Source organism: Lycium barbarum, chromosome 4, assembly GCF_019175385.1.
Source record: "Lycium barbarum isolate Lr01 chromosome 4, ASM1917538v2, whole genome shotgun sequence".
In the NCBI taxonomy this organism is placed as follows: domain Eukaryota; kingdom Viridiplantae; phylum Streptophyta; class Magnoliopsida; order Solanales; family Solanaceae; genus Lycium; species Lycium barbarum.
The window spans coordinates 146754959-146774054 of NC_083340.1; the positions used below are offsets into that span (position 1 = coordinate 146754959).

Genomic DNA, 19096 nt, shown 5'->3' on the forward strand with positions numbered 1-19096 from the left:
GCTGTCAAATAACAATGGATCTCAATGATTAACTTAATAATTAGACAAAGTTGCCTTATTGATTGTACTTAATTTGTTTCTAGAAGAAAAAGTGTTGAGCATGCATTTTTGGGAGATTAGTTTCTTAATTGTTGTGGGGTTCCTCTAATTTGGCCCACCAAAAAATGTAAAAATCATCTGAGATTCACCACTTTTGAGAATAATTTTTTTTTCTTATCCCTTTTGAAACTTTTCTTCTTTTTCAAATAATTAATAGAAGAAGGAAACAATTTTCAAAAATTAGAATTTGCCCATAAATATATTGTAATTCTTCTAAAAACTTGAAATGTGTGTGAATTCTTTAGTGAATTTGCAACCATTTTTTGAATTTACTGGTATAAATAAATGACTTAAATAATTGGGATTTGGGAATAGAAGATTTCTGTTAGGGCGGGCGATGGGTGGTGAGGGGGGTAATTTTGAAAACTTTGCTTATTACAGAGGTAAATTTGTTCCGATAGTATAACGGAGGTTAAATGTAGAAAATATTTTGAAGGTAGAGGGGCAAGCCTGACCCTTTTTTCTATAGTAAAAAATTTGTCATCTTCAGATATATATCATCCCCAACTCATAACAAAATATTGGGTTTATTTATCAATCTCGCTTTCTAGAAGATTTTTTCTTATTTTCTATCCAGTAACTGATACTAGAAGTGAGGCCCCGATTAATTCGATTACGCCCAACCCGTTTAAGGGAAAATCGCTTCTTGACAGATTTTTTATACTCAAAGCTCGAACTCGAAATTTCTAGTTAAGGGTGAAGGGATCCTATCCTTCCACTGCAATTCTTGTTTGGCTTAGTTAGTTATAAATAGTTGATAAGTTTTAAGTGTTAAAATTAATTCATTAACAGACATTTACGCATTTGGATATGAGTGTTGAAACTGATAATAAACTATTGATGATTTTAGTAGTAAAATAGTATTGTTAAGTTGATCTTTTGATAAATGATTAAAATTTCCTTATTATTTTAACAAAAAAAATATAAATTTGAAAGTTTCTTTGTTGAGAAAATGGGGAATGATCGATATGAAGTGAAGATAAATTTTCGGTATTGTCTTGAAAAAAGTATTTTGAGAATCGAAAAAAAATGTTAAAAATAAAATAGTAAAAAGTGTCATCAAACCAAAAGTGCTTATGAGTTGATCAGCTTATGATTTTTTGTTAAATTTGGCTTATAAACATTTGATTTATAGGGTGTTTGGCTTACTTATAACCTGTCAAAATGGCTGATAAGCACTATTTTGGCTTATATACGCGTTTGAATTTGTCACAAAATATCTTATTTAGTCAAAATCCCCCTAAAATCATAAGTTGGTCATTCCTAATTTATGATTTTGCTTATAAGCTGATTAAGTCTTTTACAATTTTAACCTTAATACTTTTTGTATTCTGCTAATTACTCTTCCTAAATCATAACTTTTTATTATTCGTCCATTTTATGTAAAAATACTTTAAAATTTTATATTTTTGTGGATAGCTTCAAGTATTTTAGTCATTTTAACATAAAAAAAAAAAGTGTTTATCAACCCCTTTTAACCAAGCTTACTTGTATTTATTATCAAACTTTAGCACTTTTATCTAAACATATATAACTTTTTTATAAAATTAATTTCAACGTTTGATGTTTATCAGTTACTTTTAATTACCTAAAGAAACTCTTACAAACATTTTGAATATTTACCAAACGCGTCAATCAACTTATAAACTTAACCAAATACGCTGTCGATACTGCCTTGCCCTGCATCTCCTCTTTATTATTTATCCAACTGCCTGACAACATATTAATTTTTGTGGGCAATAATGCATGTATATAATAATTCTGTATTTCATGTCTAATAGTTGTTGTAACTTCTGTGGCTACTCACTTAAAATGTTAGGTATGACACGTTTTCCAACATGATCGTCCTCTGGCCCAACATGTTTCATGATTGGAGAATAAACTAATTAAAGAAAGATTACATGAGAAAAAGAAACTCTTATTTGAATTAACTTTATTTTTACTTTTGTTCATTCTTTATTCTAAAGAAAATAAAACAAATATGTACGAAAATTATAATTGTAAATGACGATCAAATCTATGGAAGCATTGATTTATTTCCTCTTAGTCTCAAATCTAAAAATAATTTTCCCCCTTTTTTTTTCTTCCGAAAATCGCTTAAAGTTCCAACTAAAAAAGTAAAATAATATGTTAGTTGAAGTACTGAGCATCTCGATATCTATCTCTCGAGCACAGGTATGATTTCGGCCTCAATAAGAAAATAAATTATTATGGCACCTAACAATGAGATCATCCCTTTCATCATGGGGGTGATGAAGAGATTCTAGCATCCAATCCTTAACTCGAAATGAGAACAAGTTTGAAAAAAAATGTTAAAGTACTATAGGCGAATTCAGGATTTAATTTTTAGGGGTTGAATCTTAAGATTTGTAGTATTGAACCCATTATATTTTTAAAATTTGATTCATATCTACTATTTATTATAATTTTAATTATTTTTTACACATAAAATTATACTCCGCGTCGAAAGTTAGGGATTCAACTTAACCTCCACTTATCATGCTAGATGCGCCCCCAAAAGTATCTAGGGTTTGGCCAGGAGATTCTCATAATGCCTTTGTTTTTTCCTTCTCATCGACAAAGAATAATTGCATTATTTTTGTCGGTTAGTTCTCTTCGACTTTAGATTTTGGTTATCATCAATTTAACTTTCAACTAATTGAACGTAAATTTTTGTTATCTTATAAATGAAGATATAGAACACACTAAACCTAATAATGATAGTGAAAACGACAATCTCATACACGAGAAAATTTATAAATCTTAGCATCATCAGGTCTCAACTTTCACTTCATATTACAGTTTGTGGACAATTGTCTTTCTTAAGATAAATTAATGCGACGTATCTAATAATGGAAGAACTAAAAGATTATAAACTTATGGTTTTAGATTCTAATGTTTAAAAATTGCTGGATTTTAAATTAAATTAATTTTTAAGACAAATACAAAATTTAAATCAAAATAATTGGGTTCGACCGAACTCGTATTCAACACTCTCCCTCCACCCCCCGTATGTGAGAACGAATTATTTTATTCTTATGAGAAGCTGAAGTAGATTCAAGATTTGAAGTTTGCTTATAGTGCTCTATTTATAAAATTTAATAAAAGGAAAAGGGTCAAATATATCCTTCTACTTTGTTTTATTAGCTAACTTTACCCTCTGTTAGTGATTATGGATAAATATAGACCTACCGTCTACAAACTCAACACTTATACCCCTATTTTGGATCGAAAACTCAGATCCTCTTAAATTAATCGACTTCAAAAAAAATTATCCAATTTCCTGACCCGCCCGACCTAGCTATAAAACACAGCGCCCACAACAATGAAAGGGAAAGAAGAAAACAAAAACCAACCAACAAAAGCACCGTGTTAAGTTGTGAGGGATGTGTTTAATAGCTGGGTCAGGGCGTTCATAGAATTAGGTAATTGTTTTGAAATCAGATAATAAGAGGATATGTTGTTTTTCATCCAAAATAGGGGTATGAGTGTTAACTTTGTGGACGGCAGGGGTATATTTATCCACAATCACTAATAGAGGATAAAGTTAGCTAACAAAATAAGGTAGAGAGGTATATTTGACCCTTTTTCCTTTAATAAACGTCTATATATTTATACAAGATTTTGGACAAAATTTACTGAATTCCGATGTACTCATATGTTTTACTAGTACTTATGCGAAGGTGTCCCCGCAATGTCCTTTTTTATTACAATAAGAAACTTTTATTAATGAAGAGCAAAATAAATCGGTGAATATTTCTTATTATAGTTGGGACACGAAGTGAAGGTTAGAAAGTTTAAAGTTTGAGAAGAAGTACCAATTCCGAGAGCAATTTCAACCATTTCTTCTCATTCTTCCTCCGTTCACTTTTATTTGTCCATTATAAAAGTGAACATTTCTTCTCATTCTTCCTCCGTTCAACCATTTCTTCTCATTCTTCCTCCGTTCACTTTTATTAAAATTAATTTTTTATTTTTATTTGTCCACTTTAACATATCAAGAGAAAAATCATTTTCTTTCTTGTTTTACCCCTAATATTAATTACTCCTTTTCCAAAATCTATTAAGAACATGCACCAATTAATGTGGATATTATGATAAAATATATATTTCATTTATTAATTCTTAAGAGACGTGCAAAGTTAAAAGTGGACAAGTAAAAGTGAACGGATGAAGTATATATCAGGTGATAGCTAATGTTGGTCTAATATCTTTACAAGATAAGTGTTGTAGAGATGCAAATGTAAAGATAAATGTGAGGTCATACAAGATTATCTAAGATTAAAAATGATAACATTTTACTACTATATAGAAGCATGTGCTTCGTCGTCCGTTGATGCATTAAAAAAAAGTATGGTCCCCATATTAAACATCAACTAATATTAAAAAAAAAATCAATGTTAAAAAAAAGTAAAATCCCTCATATCCAAACTCACGGAAAAAAATGGTGAATCCCATATTAACAAAATCAGCAATATAAAAAAACTACAATGTTATATTAATCGTGTTTTGAGTATAGTATCTCATATTGACAAAATCAAGCAATATAAAAAAAAAGTGAATCCCATATTAAAAAAAAAAAATAAGCAATGTCAAAAAAAAAAAAAAAAAGTGCAGACTTTGTATTCGTAGTAAACACTAATATAATAAAGTTTTAGATACGGATCACAAACTACAATGTCATATTAATCGTGTTTTGAACATAGTGTATATATTTATATTATATGCATAAAAATAGTGCAAACTAATAATGTCCATACTAAACAACACCATGCAATATAAAAAAAAAAAAAAAAACTATATAAAGCATGGGTTTGGACCAATGCTTTGTCGTCCGTTGTCCCTTAAAAAAAGGGGGTGGGCCCCATACGAAATAACACCGAGCAATTAAGAATTAAAAAAAAAAAGAACTCACCATCTCCAAACTCAGGGAAAAAAAAGTGGACCCCATATTAACAAAATCAAGCAATATAAAAAAAAAGTGAACCCATATTAAAAAATATATAATGTTATAAAAAAAAGTGCAAACTTTGTATTCGTAGCAAACACAAATATAATAAAGTTTTAGATACGGAACACAAACTACAATGTTATATTAATCATATTTTGAACATAGTATATGCATATATATATATATATTATATGCATAAAAATAATGCAAACTAATAATGTCAAAAAAAAAGTGCATCTCATAAAGGGTGGACCCCATACTAAACAACATCAAGCAATATATAAAAAAAAAAAAGTGAAACCAACCATCTTCAAACTCACAGTGAAAAAAAATTAACCACATATTAATAAAATCAAGAAATATTAAAAAAAATGAATCTCATATTAACAAAATTAAGCAATATTAAAAAAAAAAAAGTGAACCCCATATTAAAAAAAATGTCAAAAAAAAGTGCAGACTTTGTATTCGTAGTGAACACTAATATAATAAAGTTTTAGATACGAAGTACAAACTACAATGTTATATTAATCGTGTTTTGAACATAGCATATATGTGTGTGTGTGTGTATAAATATTGCAAATTAATAATGTAAAAAAAAAGTGCATCTTATATTAAAAAATCAAACAATATTCATGTAATTTTCAAAGTATCTCATTAAGTCAATAATGATGGATTCATTGCCACATGTGTATCAATCCATTAGTGGAAACAAATGAAATTGCTTTTCTTCTCAATTCGAAAATCCAGGATTTGAATTGATGTCCTCTCATTGATTCCTCCTAAATTTCATTGATTCCTCCTAAATTTCATTGATTCCTCCCCTTTTGAGGCGCGCATACACAAAGGGAATTTCTTTCTTGTCCAATACAAAATTTATTTCATAAATAGCATTAAATATATCTTTAAATTAAGAATTTGGTATAGTTGGATGTGATAGTGTAGTGATTCTATCCCTCCCCTACGTTTTCTTTTTCCTTCCACCCCCAAAAAGCGAAAGGCATGAATTAATTACTAAATTAATTACTAGTTAACAATTTATTCGACCCCCTTTCCTTAGCGGTTTCAAATTCCTTATCTTTCTCATTCACTCTATTCTTTTAGAAATGGATTTGAGCGTAAATGGCTTGGCCGGTTGTGGGCGAGGAGGGATTCGAACCCCCGACACTGTGGTTCGTAGCCACGTGCTCTAATCCTCTTTCCGTACTTTCGCTTAATTCACCAATTTTACTAACAACAAGGGCTCAAATAGCCATGGATACCATTATTCCAACAGCTAGACCCTTCTTTGATCTAAAGATACAGATTCTCAATTCCTAATTGTTGTGACGCGAACCCAGTTAGATTCAGGCATGCTACACTTTTTAGTTATTGGGAGAACCCAAGTATTCTCTTTCGGATTTAGGAAACAACTCTCAGATATCTCTTTTCCTTTGGGAAGATACAGGAAAGAAACAATCAACCTATTGATATTGGGAGAGCATACAATTTTTTTTATATATTAGCCTGAGATCTAATCTAGATATTAAACTGTTGTATTTTCTATTCTGCCATGTCATTTATTTGTTATATTTACTAAAATAAATATACTTCAAAATTTTATATTTTAAAATAAGATAAAATTTAATTACTTTTTATTTTTCTTCTTACTCTACCAAATGTGAAAAGAAATTAATGTCGTAAAAAAATATATCAAATGGAGATCAAATAATGAATAAGGTAAATTAGTCAAATTATAATTCTAATCGACGTTTCTTAAAAAACCATGCAAAAGACAATAATTAAAAAATAGTATTTCTTCGTTTAAATAGAAAATTGATTTCTACTTTGTTTCGTTTTAAACATGTAAAATTAATTTAATAATTTGAATTAGAATTATCCAAATCAAAATTTGATAAAAAATAATAAGTATTTTACACCTTTAAATTAATCGAATTATTGAAAGTATCCACTGATGCTTAAATATTGATATTGTTTTATCTCAAAGAAGGAAAATAATTTCCTTTTAAACAAGTCTTATATTTTTAAAAATATTAATAAATTTGCCGATTTTGTATTCATAGCAAACATTAATATAATAAAGTTTTAGATACGGAACATAAACTATAATGTTGTATTAATCGTGTTTTGAACATAATATATATATAATCATTATTCAAAGAAAACTACATACACATAGATGCACTATAATCTTAAGTGGGCATATGCCGTCTAGTCTTATATAAACATCTAAAAATCACATATTTGTACTCCTTATATTTTAGGCTTTTTATTTTATTTCAAAATAAGTGACGCTTTTGAATTTCAAAAATATTTTGGACAGATTCTATCAAAATTGTCCTTGTTTAAGTAATCAAGATTCATTAATTATATTCTCTTTTTCTAAATATTTAATTATATAAGCACAATATTTTATATCAAATGAAATGGTGTTCACATTATACATAGTATCATGCTAGCATAACTCTTCTCCTATATATCAAAACAAGTACATCGTCTCCTTGAAAATAAATTTTGAAGAGTCATTTGAAATAGTTCAATACTTCATGGATATGAAAGTTGAAGAGTCACTTTAATTTAAAAACCAATAAAATTTAGTTTTTGGTTTTAAGCAAAAAATAATTGAAAACATCAAACAAAACCGATTATATAAATGCCTATTTAAGAATATAATTGCACGTATTATTTATATAAAAAATTTAAAATTTTACAATATATATTACTCCCTCCCATTCAAAAAGAGTGTTCACTTACAAAAAAAAATAATAACCTTATTTTTTCAAATTTGTCCTTATTAAGTGTTAAGTGACCAAATCCTAATATCTATTTAATTAGGAATAGTTTAATTAAATTACCTATTTTTTACTTAGGAATTAGTATTTGTTAAAGGGAATGCAAACAGGTAATTGCACCCTTTTGATTTGCAGTCCCTTTGTGTAATTTATCTTTGCATTCTAGTTTAATTGTTGTCTTTTTATTTTGATAAGTCAATTATCCAATTATTTATTTCATATTAAAACAAAGAACTTGTCTTTAGTAGAGTTCTTGAATTATTCATCCATATCTAATTGATTATTATCAAGATATCTTGTCTTGATAAATGACATTTTTCATAAAAAGTAATTAAATTAGTACTGTTTATGCTACAATTTTGGAAGTTTATGTAACATATTTAAGGAAAAAACTTTTTTTTTTTTTACAAGATCAGACCAATAAAAAGCTGATTTAATGAATATGCCCTTGTCGGCTAACTCAACTTTCCATAAACTTTCACTCATTCAATTGTGAGCTCATTGATTTGGTGAATTTTCCTGCCAATTTTTTATAATTGTTATAAAGACTAGTCAAATTATTCATAAATATTGTGGATGTGTTTTCTATGCAAAAGCTGTTTCCCAGGGTGTAAAGTTGTAAGCATCTGTATTGACACATTTTGAACAATTATGGCGAGTGGCTTCGTTTCATTATTTGGCCAAGATGTATGAAGGAAAATCATGTGTTCAGAATATCTAAATGAGAAACTAATAACAATAATAATTATATTGATTCAGTCAGAAATAAATTGAAATTAGCTATATGAATTCGCGTTATTTTATTTAAGCTTTACTCATATTATCATAATAGCAAATAAACCAAAAAGAATATGTACATATGAATCCAAAATGGTAGTTGATGTTTTTTTTCTTGTCCTTGAGAGAATGAAGAGAGCACCTTATTCTATTGGGGAAATGAAAAAGTGAATCTCAAATTGAAAAAGTTAATTGTTGCTTTATGGAGGTGGACTAAGGTTTATTAAATATGTTCTAATCTTATTATGCACGTGTAAAAGAGTTTTCCGCACTTAGCCACGCCCACACTTCACCTACTAATAATAGAAAAATACTATAATACTCCGCCCATTCCAAAATAAATGATTCTTTTAGCTCATGCATATTTTTTAAGAAAAAAAAAATAGAGAAAAGATAATTAAAAACGTGATAAAAGGCAAACTACTTCAAGTGACTCTTCAACTTTCATATCCATGAAGTATTGAACTATTTCAAATGACTCTTCAAAATTTATTTTCAAGGAGACGATGTACTTGTTTTGATATATAGGAGAAGAGTTATGCTAGCATGATACTATGTATAATGTGAACACCATTTCATTTGATATAAAATATTGTGCTTATATAATTAAATGCCTAGAAAAAGAAAATGTAATTAATGAATCTTGATTACTTACACAAGGGAAATTTTGATTGAATCTGTCCAAAATATTCTTGAAATCCAAAAACGTCACTTATTTTGGAACGAAATAAAAAGTCTAAAATGACACTTATTTTGAAATGAAGAGAGTACTAAATATGATATGTTCTTCTTTCTCCCGTGAGTGCGGTGCTGGACTCTCGCTGTCTAAAGACAGCGTATAACTAGGCCCCTTTTTATTTAAATGGAGGACTTAGTTGTTCTAGATCAAATAATACTGAAGTATATTTAGACCTTTCCCAAACTTAAAATCACGGCAACGATAGAGTAAATGAAATAGGTTAAGATAAGGTATCATGAGCGAAAATTAGAATCAAGACATCTGCTCGTTGAAGATAGCATGAAATCCTAATTTGTATGCCACAGTTATCCGCTTTACTATCTTTGCGGTTCAACTTTATAATTTTCGTCCAATATTTTTTTTAATTAAATTACAAAAACTATTTCCAAACCGTTATCAAAACTGAGGACCTTTTTAAATAACACTCCATGTTTATTTGGAGTAATATTTATCTGAAATGGCCCATATGTTTAATATTACTTGAAATGACCCTTTTTTTTCTCCCTGGATTGGTCTTTTTATACATTATTATAGACTTTAATACAAAGTTGATACATTATCTATAGTAAGTATATAATATTGTATATCATATGTATAAAAGTTGTTGCAAAAGAAAAAATGGCTACGCCGATATAACTTAAAACTATGGCTACGTGGATGTAATATTTTATGTTAAATTGTATATTGCTGAAATTAACCCTTTAAATAACCAACACAAAAATAGCCTATTTGTGTGAATCAACCCCGAAAAAGTAGCGTCTATGTAGGAGAATTCACATATTCTTTGGACAATTAGTCCAAAAAACTAGCCTTAAGTAAAATTGACCTATTCAAACGGGCTTCAGTTAAGCCCAGTCCAATTCATCTCAGGCCCAGGCCCACTAACTTCTCTTTACTTAAATGTGACTACTAGTATTTTTTATGCAGTTTCTAAATATGTAAATTTTATGAAGATTCTATATCCAAATTCACTCAGATTATTAGTTAGTTTGATCCTCGTACTCCGAATCAAGCCCGATAAAATTGAAACAGAGGGAGTATATAATTGGTAGATGGGAACTAATTTGTAGATTTATCATGGAGGTGTTAGGTTTCAGTTTAAATGATGACATGTCTAACCACGTATCCTTTGTAGGAAATCGGCGATACAATGACAGAAAAGAAAAAGAAAGGATTCTTTACTGCAAATTCAGAACTAGTGGACTATATAGTCACGAAAGAAAAGCAAAACTTACATTTTGTCTAGCCAATCTCAAGTTCTTTGTTCTACTCTTAACAAGCATTGTAATTCACACAAGACAAAGAAGAAAGAAAGAAATCTACAGGTGAGGCATTATATTGTATCAAACATTACGAGGAAAATAAGTTGGAGAAGATAGTTGGTGTGTGCATATGAAACCAATATCGAAGTTGTAACCAAGACTGTTACAAAGAGCTTACAGAAACTCTCTTGCAACCCAAAGGAACTAGACAAAAATTTACATTGAATCTTTCTTACAACACATGAACAACCTCGAAGTACTCGACTCGAGATACAACTCAGATCAAGCTTGTGAATTTGCTGAGTTGCATATGTAACTTGGGAAGTTTCAGAGCACTCTTGGCTTACTGTTGTGAACAGCTCAAATCATTCCCACCACTGAGATTGCTAAAAAATCTGAGGGTGTTGGATCAAAGAGAGAAAAAAGTAAGTACTAACTGGGAATCGATCCCTGATTCTGTAGGGAAATAAAGCAGCATTCAATCAAGTGCGGGATTCAGCCCTTTGAAGAATGGGTGCCAAGCAATAATATTACATCAATTATAAAAAATATGTACATAAAATACTTAATCACTTGCCCCATATTTCTTTTACCCAATTTCTCCCTCATGGCACTGGTATTGAGGAAGTCCCTCAAGTCATGGGAAGCTTAAATTTCTAGATATGGGTGGAACATATCTTAATTAGTCAGGCTTAAACTACTTTCTTGCTCCTTATTTCAAATTCGCAAGTCTAAAGTTTGATTAGAATGCGATTAAATTTTGAATGTTTTATAAATCTCCGTGTATTTGGATGCAAAAGGAACTAATTACTATGCTTAAAATTGACAATTCACTTTATTCCACTGTTTTGGGTGAACCATAAGTACAACACATCTACAGGGAACAAAACATCCTAGCTGATAAACTCGCACACAGAAAGATCAGCAACGTTCTACCATACTAACCTCTTTTTTGTATTCCCGTAGATATATACAATCAGACTTCTCTATAATGACATCCCATATAACACCTAACAATCAAGTTTTTATTTGAATCGATCTTTTATGTTATATTTTACCTCTATAACAATTTTTTTTATCTATAACAACAACAACCATCTTTATAACAGTACGCACTTCGTAAAATTACATTTCTATAATAGTTATCTTCATTTTTTGCAATATAATGATTAATCATCTATTTTGACAAAGAATATTATATATGAATATATATTTTTATCATTAAAAGATTTTTTTTTCATTATACAAAGTGTGATTAAGTTTAGAATTTGACAAGTAAAATGAAATTTAGATTTTATGTATGTTTTTTGCCTACAGCAGCGAAACATTATTTAAATATTAATGTTGTTATAGGTATATAACAGTCATTCGCTATAGCAGTAATATTTTTTTGAACGCAATAACGTTGTTATAGAGAGGTCTGACTATACTTGTATTGTGAGAAAAGGTGAGTTTCAAATAAAAACATCTTCCTTTTTTTTTCTTTTTTTTTTTTTTTTAGAAAGTGCAGAGAAGTTGCATGTTGATTTTCCTATCCTCGTCTTTCATGGAAAAGATGGGAAAGGAGTAGAAAGGAACATTCGAAGAAAGTGAGAAGAAAGTGAAATGCAAGTGATATTTGTGCAGGTCAATGGGGAAATAAGTGTGGAAAAAAAATGAAAGGTAAAGGAAGAAATAAGAGTGGTAAAACAAGTGAAAGGCAAAGGAAGAAATAAGAAAAAGACAAAAAAAAAAAAAAAGAATATTATCGAGTGTGGTGAGATGAATGAGATGCCTTCAATCTTAATTAGAGGTTCCTAACTCTCAAGTTTGAGAAATTCTAAATAGAAAGTGCTCTCCTTAAATAGATTTTATGCTAAATGAATTTGGGTGATTTGCACAAATAGAGTCTTTGGATGTTACAGTTTAAATTTTGGCCTCATTAAAAGAAAATGGTGCAAAAATAAATAAATAGATTTCCTTCCGAGTAAATTCCTGCAAAATTTGAATTAATTGGGTCAATAAGTTCCTATATTAGATGGCTAAAAAAAGAGAGGAAAAACTTCAATGCATCTGTTAAATCAACCTTTGCTTTGTAAATTTTAATGCATAATTTTTCCTGATTTTTTTAAAATAAATTACTCATTACTAGAAACAGAAGATTTTTCCCCGACATTCAATGAGAATTTGTGTTATAAAATATGATTTTCCCGCGTTACTGAAAAAAAGCACGGCGAGAAACAGGTTCCTATTGAAAAGAATAGGTATAGAGACTTTGACTAAATATTTGATACTTTAACAGACTATTTTTACAAAAGAATATTATATCAATATAAATTTTCATCATTAAAAGATTTTTTTTTTGTTATACAAAGTGTGATTAAGTTTAGAATTTTGGTAAGTAAAATGAAAACTTAGTTTTTATACATTTTTTTTACCTATAGCAGAGAAATATTAACTAAATGTCAATGTTGTTATATTATAACATCCATTCGCTATAGCATCAAATTTTTTTAAACCCAACAATGTTGGTATAAAAAGTTTTGACTGTACTTGTATTGTGAAAAAAGGTTAGTTTCAAATAATAATGTCTTGTTTTTTCTTCTTGTTTTTTTTTTCCAGGAAGTACAGAGAAGTTTCATGCATGTTGATTTTCCTATCCTCCTCCTTTCATGGAAAAGATGGGGAAGGAGCATAAAGGAACATTCCAAGAAAGTGGGAAGAAAAGGAAATGCAAGTGACATTTGTGCAGGTCAATGGGAAATAGGAGTGCAAAATAAAAATGAAAGGTAAAGGAAGAAATAAGAAAAAGAAAAAAAAATTATCGGTGTGGTGAGATGAATGAGATACCTTCAATATTAATGAGGCCTCTAATTTGAGAAATTCCCAATAGAAAGTGTTTCCTTTAAATAAGTTACATGCAAGATGAATTTGGGTGATTTGCATAAATAGAATCGTTAGATACTACTGTTTAAAATTTGGTCTCGTTAAAAAAAAATGGTGCAAAAATAGTTGTTCATTAGAGTTTTAAAGCAAAATCTTGGCGGGTTGCAAGACTTCTTATTAGATATTGTACAGTATTTGTCTTAATAGCAAGTTACGGTGATTGTCAAGGATTTTTGCTCAAAATCCTAACACCATAACTTGTTATGTAGAAATTTCAGCAACACGTTTTTTCTTCAAAATTAATCCAAATCAACTCCAACTTTGATATCCAACCTTTTAATGCTAGTCTAAATAATTTTTCAACTTAAACCTTCAAAAGTTAATAAATCCACTTTCTCTTCTTCGGCAAACAAGCCTTTTCAAGCTTCTTCAACCAAAATCAATTTAAAATAATCACAAATAAGCAACGAGTTTTCAATTGTACACATGAAAAAAGAAAAAACAGAAGGGGGAGGAGGAGGAGTACAAATCCGGGCATATATATATATATATATATATTTGCACTACTTTGATGAGATTAAAAAATAAATAGATGTCCTTCCGTGTAAATTCCCCGATGAATTTCGATTAATTGGGTTAATAAATTCCCACATTAGATGGCTAAAAGAGGACGAAAAAATTTAATGCATTTCTCTTATATCAACCTTTGCTTTGTAAATTTTGATGCATAATTTTTACTTTTTTTTTTAAATTACTCATTCTAGAAATGGAGGTTTTTACCACCGACATTCAGTGGAAAATTGATGTTATAAAATATGATTTTCCTACCTCATTCATCTTCGAACCAACTCATTGGAAAAACACACGGCGAGAAACACGTTCCTATTGAAACGCTGGGAAAAGAGTTATCACATAAAAATCACTTTTATTCTCATTCAATGGGGAATAGGCATTGAACATTTTTCAGTAGGAAAATAATAATTTTTTAATAGTGACGAGGCTACATTTTATGTTTTCTTAAAAATGATTTTAGACAACATTGTTCCAAACATTTTCTGGAAAAAAAAAAAAGAACAGTTTGTCTAACAAAATTCTTTTCTCCCCAATTTTTCTTTTTAATTCCCTTTCCCTCCCACCCAAACCTCCCCCCACACCCCCCAAACCAGACCCAAACCCCCCCCCCCCCCCAACCCCCCAAAAAAGAAATATCTTTACAAAAGAGTTATATCCAAGAAAATTCTCGAACACATCTTTGTTATTTCTTAAAGAAAGACGTTGACCAAAACCAAACAGTATCTTCCCCCCATTTATAATTATAGAAAGTGCTTTTGATTTCTTACGTTCTTGAAGATCAAAGGTACCTACTGATTCTTTAAGCCTTCATTAAGTATGTCTTGTGCTTCTTTTTTTATTCTATTTGATAATTTAAACTTCATTTCCAGATTATTATTTTTTAAAATATAAACTTCCATGCTAATTATTGTTATTCTTTTTCATTGTGTAGTTGACATCAGATCTGACTGCTGAGCAGCTGAAAAGGTAATTTATTTTAACTTCATGTGTTTACTAAACGTGTATTACTTACAACTTAGTTAATTATTTTCTTTTCTTTTTTAATATATATTAAAAAAAAACAAGGAATCTTCTTAAGATGTGGTTAATTTTCATGTGTGATTCTATCTTTGCTTTCAGGAATTAGGAACTTGAAATGTCGTGTGATGATAAATATAAATTATTAAATTTGAATTCTTGAAAATTGTAAATTGTATAGAACTAGTCAAAGATTTTGATAAGTGGAAGAGTGCTGTGGAGGGTAATGTTTTTAGTAAACTACATGTTGATTTTGATTTTTGCCACTGCAACTGAATTACATTCTTTTGGTTTATTGTAGTGCTTTTTGGACGATCATGGAAGCTATTGCTGGGATGGTATTAGATTTTGGATTTAAGATGCTCAAAAGTAGAAGTGACTTCAATGAGAATTTGGAAACTCTAGAAAGAAATGTAAAGCTATTATCAGATAGAGCATTTGATGTGAAGACAGATGTTGAGAATCGAGAGCGATCTGGGAAGAAGAAGAGGAAAAGAGAAGTTGGTTCTTGGTTTGACGAGGTTATGAAGGTCGAAGAAGGATTACGTGCGTTAAAAGAAGAAGTAACAAGAGGGAAGAAAAATGTTGGTGCTTTGGAGAAGATGAATGAAAGGGTTGGAGAACTTCTTAAGCAAAGTAAACATTTTGAAACGCTCGTACATGATATGTATGAGAGCGAGGAGTGTCTTTTACTGGCGCCTCAAGTTCACGAGGAAAAATCAAAACAATATTTAGAAGTGATTTGGACGTGGTTACATGTTGAAAATGTCTCAAGCGTCGGTATATATGGCATGGGAGGTGTGGGCAAAACGACTTTGGCAAAGCATATACATAATCGTCTTGTTAATGAGGTTCGTTATCATGTCCGTTGGGTTACTGTTTCTCAGGGGTTTAGCATCAAAAGATTACAAGATGATCTTGCCAAAATTGTAAATCTGGATCTTTCTGATGAGGTTGATGAGCAGATAAGGGCAGCCAAATTATACCGGGCATTCAAAGAATGGAAGAACATTGTTATCATATTGGATGATGTCTGGAATCGCCTCTGCTTGGAGAAGTTGGGTAACCCTCTTGGTGTGGAAGGCGGTAGACTAATTCTAACTACTCGCTCGCGTGAAGTCTGCGAAAAGATGGGTTGTAAGAAACTTTTCGAAGTGAAGAAACTCAACACTGATGATGCTTGGGAGTTGTTCAAGAAGAGTCTAGGAGACGAGACTGTGCTTAGTCCAGATATCGAGCCATATGCCAAATCCATGGCAAGAAGGTGCAGGGGCTTACCACTTGGGCTCATCACGTTGGCAGGAAGCATGAGAGGGGTGACTGATATAAGGGAGTGGAGGAATGCTTTGAAAGAATTTCCCTATGACATGGAAAGTGATGTCTTCAAGATACTGCAGTATAGCTATGATCGGTTGAGAGATACAAATATGCAAGAGTGCTTCTTGTACTGTGCTTTGTATCCTGAGGATTTTGTAATTGGTAGAGATGAACTAATTGTTAAATTTATCATGGAGGGACTGGTGAAGGGAGATAGCAGGCAAGAAGAGTTTGACCAGGGGCATACCATATTGAATAAACTAGTGAAGGTCTGCTTACTTGAAGCTACTGCTTCTTTTAAAAGAGAAGAAGTAAAGATGCATGATTTACTCAGGGAAATGGCATTGCGGATCACAAATGTTAAACCAAGGTACATGGTAAGGGCTGGAATAGGATTGCAAGTGCTGGAGGAGCAAGATTGGACATTCGATTTGGATAAAGTTTCCTTTATGTTCAGCTGCATAGAGGAAATCCCTGAAGACATGGCACCCAATTGCCCCACATTATCAACCTTGCTGTTTCATGGTTGTTGGTTGAGAAGGATTACGGAATCTTTCTTTCAGCATATGAACAACCTCCTAGTACTCGACTTAAGCTGCAACTTAGACCTTACGGATTTGCCGAGTTGCATTTCTAACTTGGGAAGTCTTAGAGCACTTTCACTTCGAGGCTGTCGTGGGCTCAGATCCGTGCCACCACTGGGGAAGCTCAAAAATCTGTGGGTGCTAGATCTACATGGCACTGGTATCAAAGAAGTACCTCAAGGCATGGGAAATTTAGTCGAGCTTAAATTTCTAGATATGGGTGAAATAGATCTTAAAAAGGGATTGGCAAAGGAGATATTACCCAAACCCTCCCGGCTTCGATACCTCAAACTTCCTGTATGTATTGATGCACGAGGTGAAGACTTGGCCAGCTTGGAACTGCTCGAAGAATTCGAAGGCCGGTTCTGCGATTTGCATAACTTCAACAAGTTCATGACAAGTCGTCGTAGCTATGAGAGAGATTGGTGGTTTGACATACATGTATGGGATGCGGACAAGGGTACTATTCTTGAATCGGAATTTGGAGATTGCATACTAAGAAGAGTGATTGTAGAAAATCTCACCATTGAAGCAGGTGGAGGAGAAGCGCCAACATCAATTATTCTTCCACATTGCATTGACATTCTAGATATTAGCAACTGCAATGGGCTGAGTAGCTGCTTGATGGACAATTTTCTGTCACGGACTACTTTAAGAGGCTTGAACTGCGAAATCAGCCTTTGTGATGACATAGAATGGATTGTCAACGTACCATCTGGTAGAAATACTACTGCAGACCCACACTGCATATGTTTCCAGAGTCTGAGTGTTGAATATTTGCCAAATCTTGTTGGGCTTTGTAAGGGAAATATTGCATCTCACACCTTTTCGGGTCTAACAGAATTGGGTATCTCATGGTGCCATAAGATGAAGAAGTTGTTTCCACGGGCTATCTTGCAGGATCTCAAAAACCTTCAAAAGCTTGATGTAGCGTGTTGTGAAGAGATGGAAGAGATAATAGCAGAGGAAGCAACAGACGAAGATGGAAGTAGCCAATTAGGTACAAGTAGTGACATTCTCATCCTTCCAAAGCTAAAAGAGCTCACACTGTGGAATCTGCCTAAATTGAAGAGAATCTGTGAGGGAAAACTCATCTGTGATTCCGTTGAATCGATGAGTTTTAAATGGTGCCTCAAGCTGAAGAGGATGCCTTTCTATGCTCCCACTACAAATGCACATCCTTTTCCAGCCCTTAGAAAAATCAAAGTTCTAGGAAAAAATTGGTGGAGGACATTGGAGTGGGAACAATCCCATCTCAAGACCCTCTTCCAACCTTACGTTACATGCCCCTTTGGAAGGCCTCTATAACCGTTTTCCTTCAATTTCCCGTGTCTCCTATTAAAGCTGTTTTATTTCCATTTTTATTTAAATATGTGGGCCACTAAGAGTTCATTTCGAGTTACTCAAAAAAAAAAATATTACTCAAAAAAAAGAGTTCATTTCGAGTTTTTTTTTTTGTTCTGCGTTTAAACAATTGTATTGTATTATTGTATAAATTTTAAATTTTGGTACCTCTGTTTCTTCTCCTTTTTAACTCTTTTTTTTTCCTTCTTATTTTCAAAACCCCGTTTTACTTCATGGAATGTTCCTTTGTTGAGCTTCAAATTTATCTTGATCCATCTTGTTTCTCATTTACTCGTTTATGCGGTATATATTGTACATTATGATTTAGTTAATAATTGTAAATTATGAAATATTTTACTCATTTGCTATATTTATGTAACTTCTCCTATTTTCTTACTATATATTACGAAACAGCCCTTTATTGTTAATAATTCAACTACGGCCTCTAGTAGTTTATTTCTTTCTTTTTTCTTCTTATATATGTGCAACTTCTATCATCTATGATTTAATGATAGTTGTTCATTCATTACCTCATGACAAGACAAAAAGGGAAATATTACGTATACTCCCAAATTGTATGTGTTTGGTACTGCGCTAACTTTTACGTTTTGTTCTTTTCCCTATGCGAAGTGATAGAAAATATTTCGAGTTTTTTTTTTTTTTTTAAATTTATAAAAAAGAATCGTTTGTTTTGTTCTGTGTTTAAACAATTGTATTGTATTATTGTACTTATAAATTTTAAATTTTGGTACCTCTGTTTCTTCTCCTTTTAACTCTTT

The 19096-nt window shown here is 31.1% G+C and overlaps 1 protein-coding gene across 4 annotated transcripts in view; it reads left to right on the plus strand.

The window, feature by feature from the left end:
• The window catches only part of LOC132636919 (probable disease resistance protein At1g61190), a 37343-nt gene extending 18665 nt beyond the window's left edge, over nucleotides 1-18678 (plus strand). For 2 of the 4 annotated variants that reach the window (XM_060354007.1, XM_060354008.1), the window contains exons 2-3: nucleotides 14987-15021; nucleotides 15374-18678. In XM_060354007.1, the coding sequence (XP_060209990.1) occupies nucleotides 15390-18281 (2892 nt within the window). In that variant the 5' untranslated portion in view covers nucleotides 14987-15021; nucleotides 15374-15389 and the 3' untranslated portion in view covers nucleotides 18282-18678. Of the gene's footprint in view, nucleotides 1-14678; nucleotides 14870-14986; nucleotides 15022-15373 lie in introns of those variants that run through there. The other 2 variants (XM_060354006.1, XM_060354005.1) reach the window with 2 other exon arrangements.
• The last annotated feature ends 418 nt before the right edge of the window (nucleotides 18679-19096 follow it).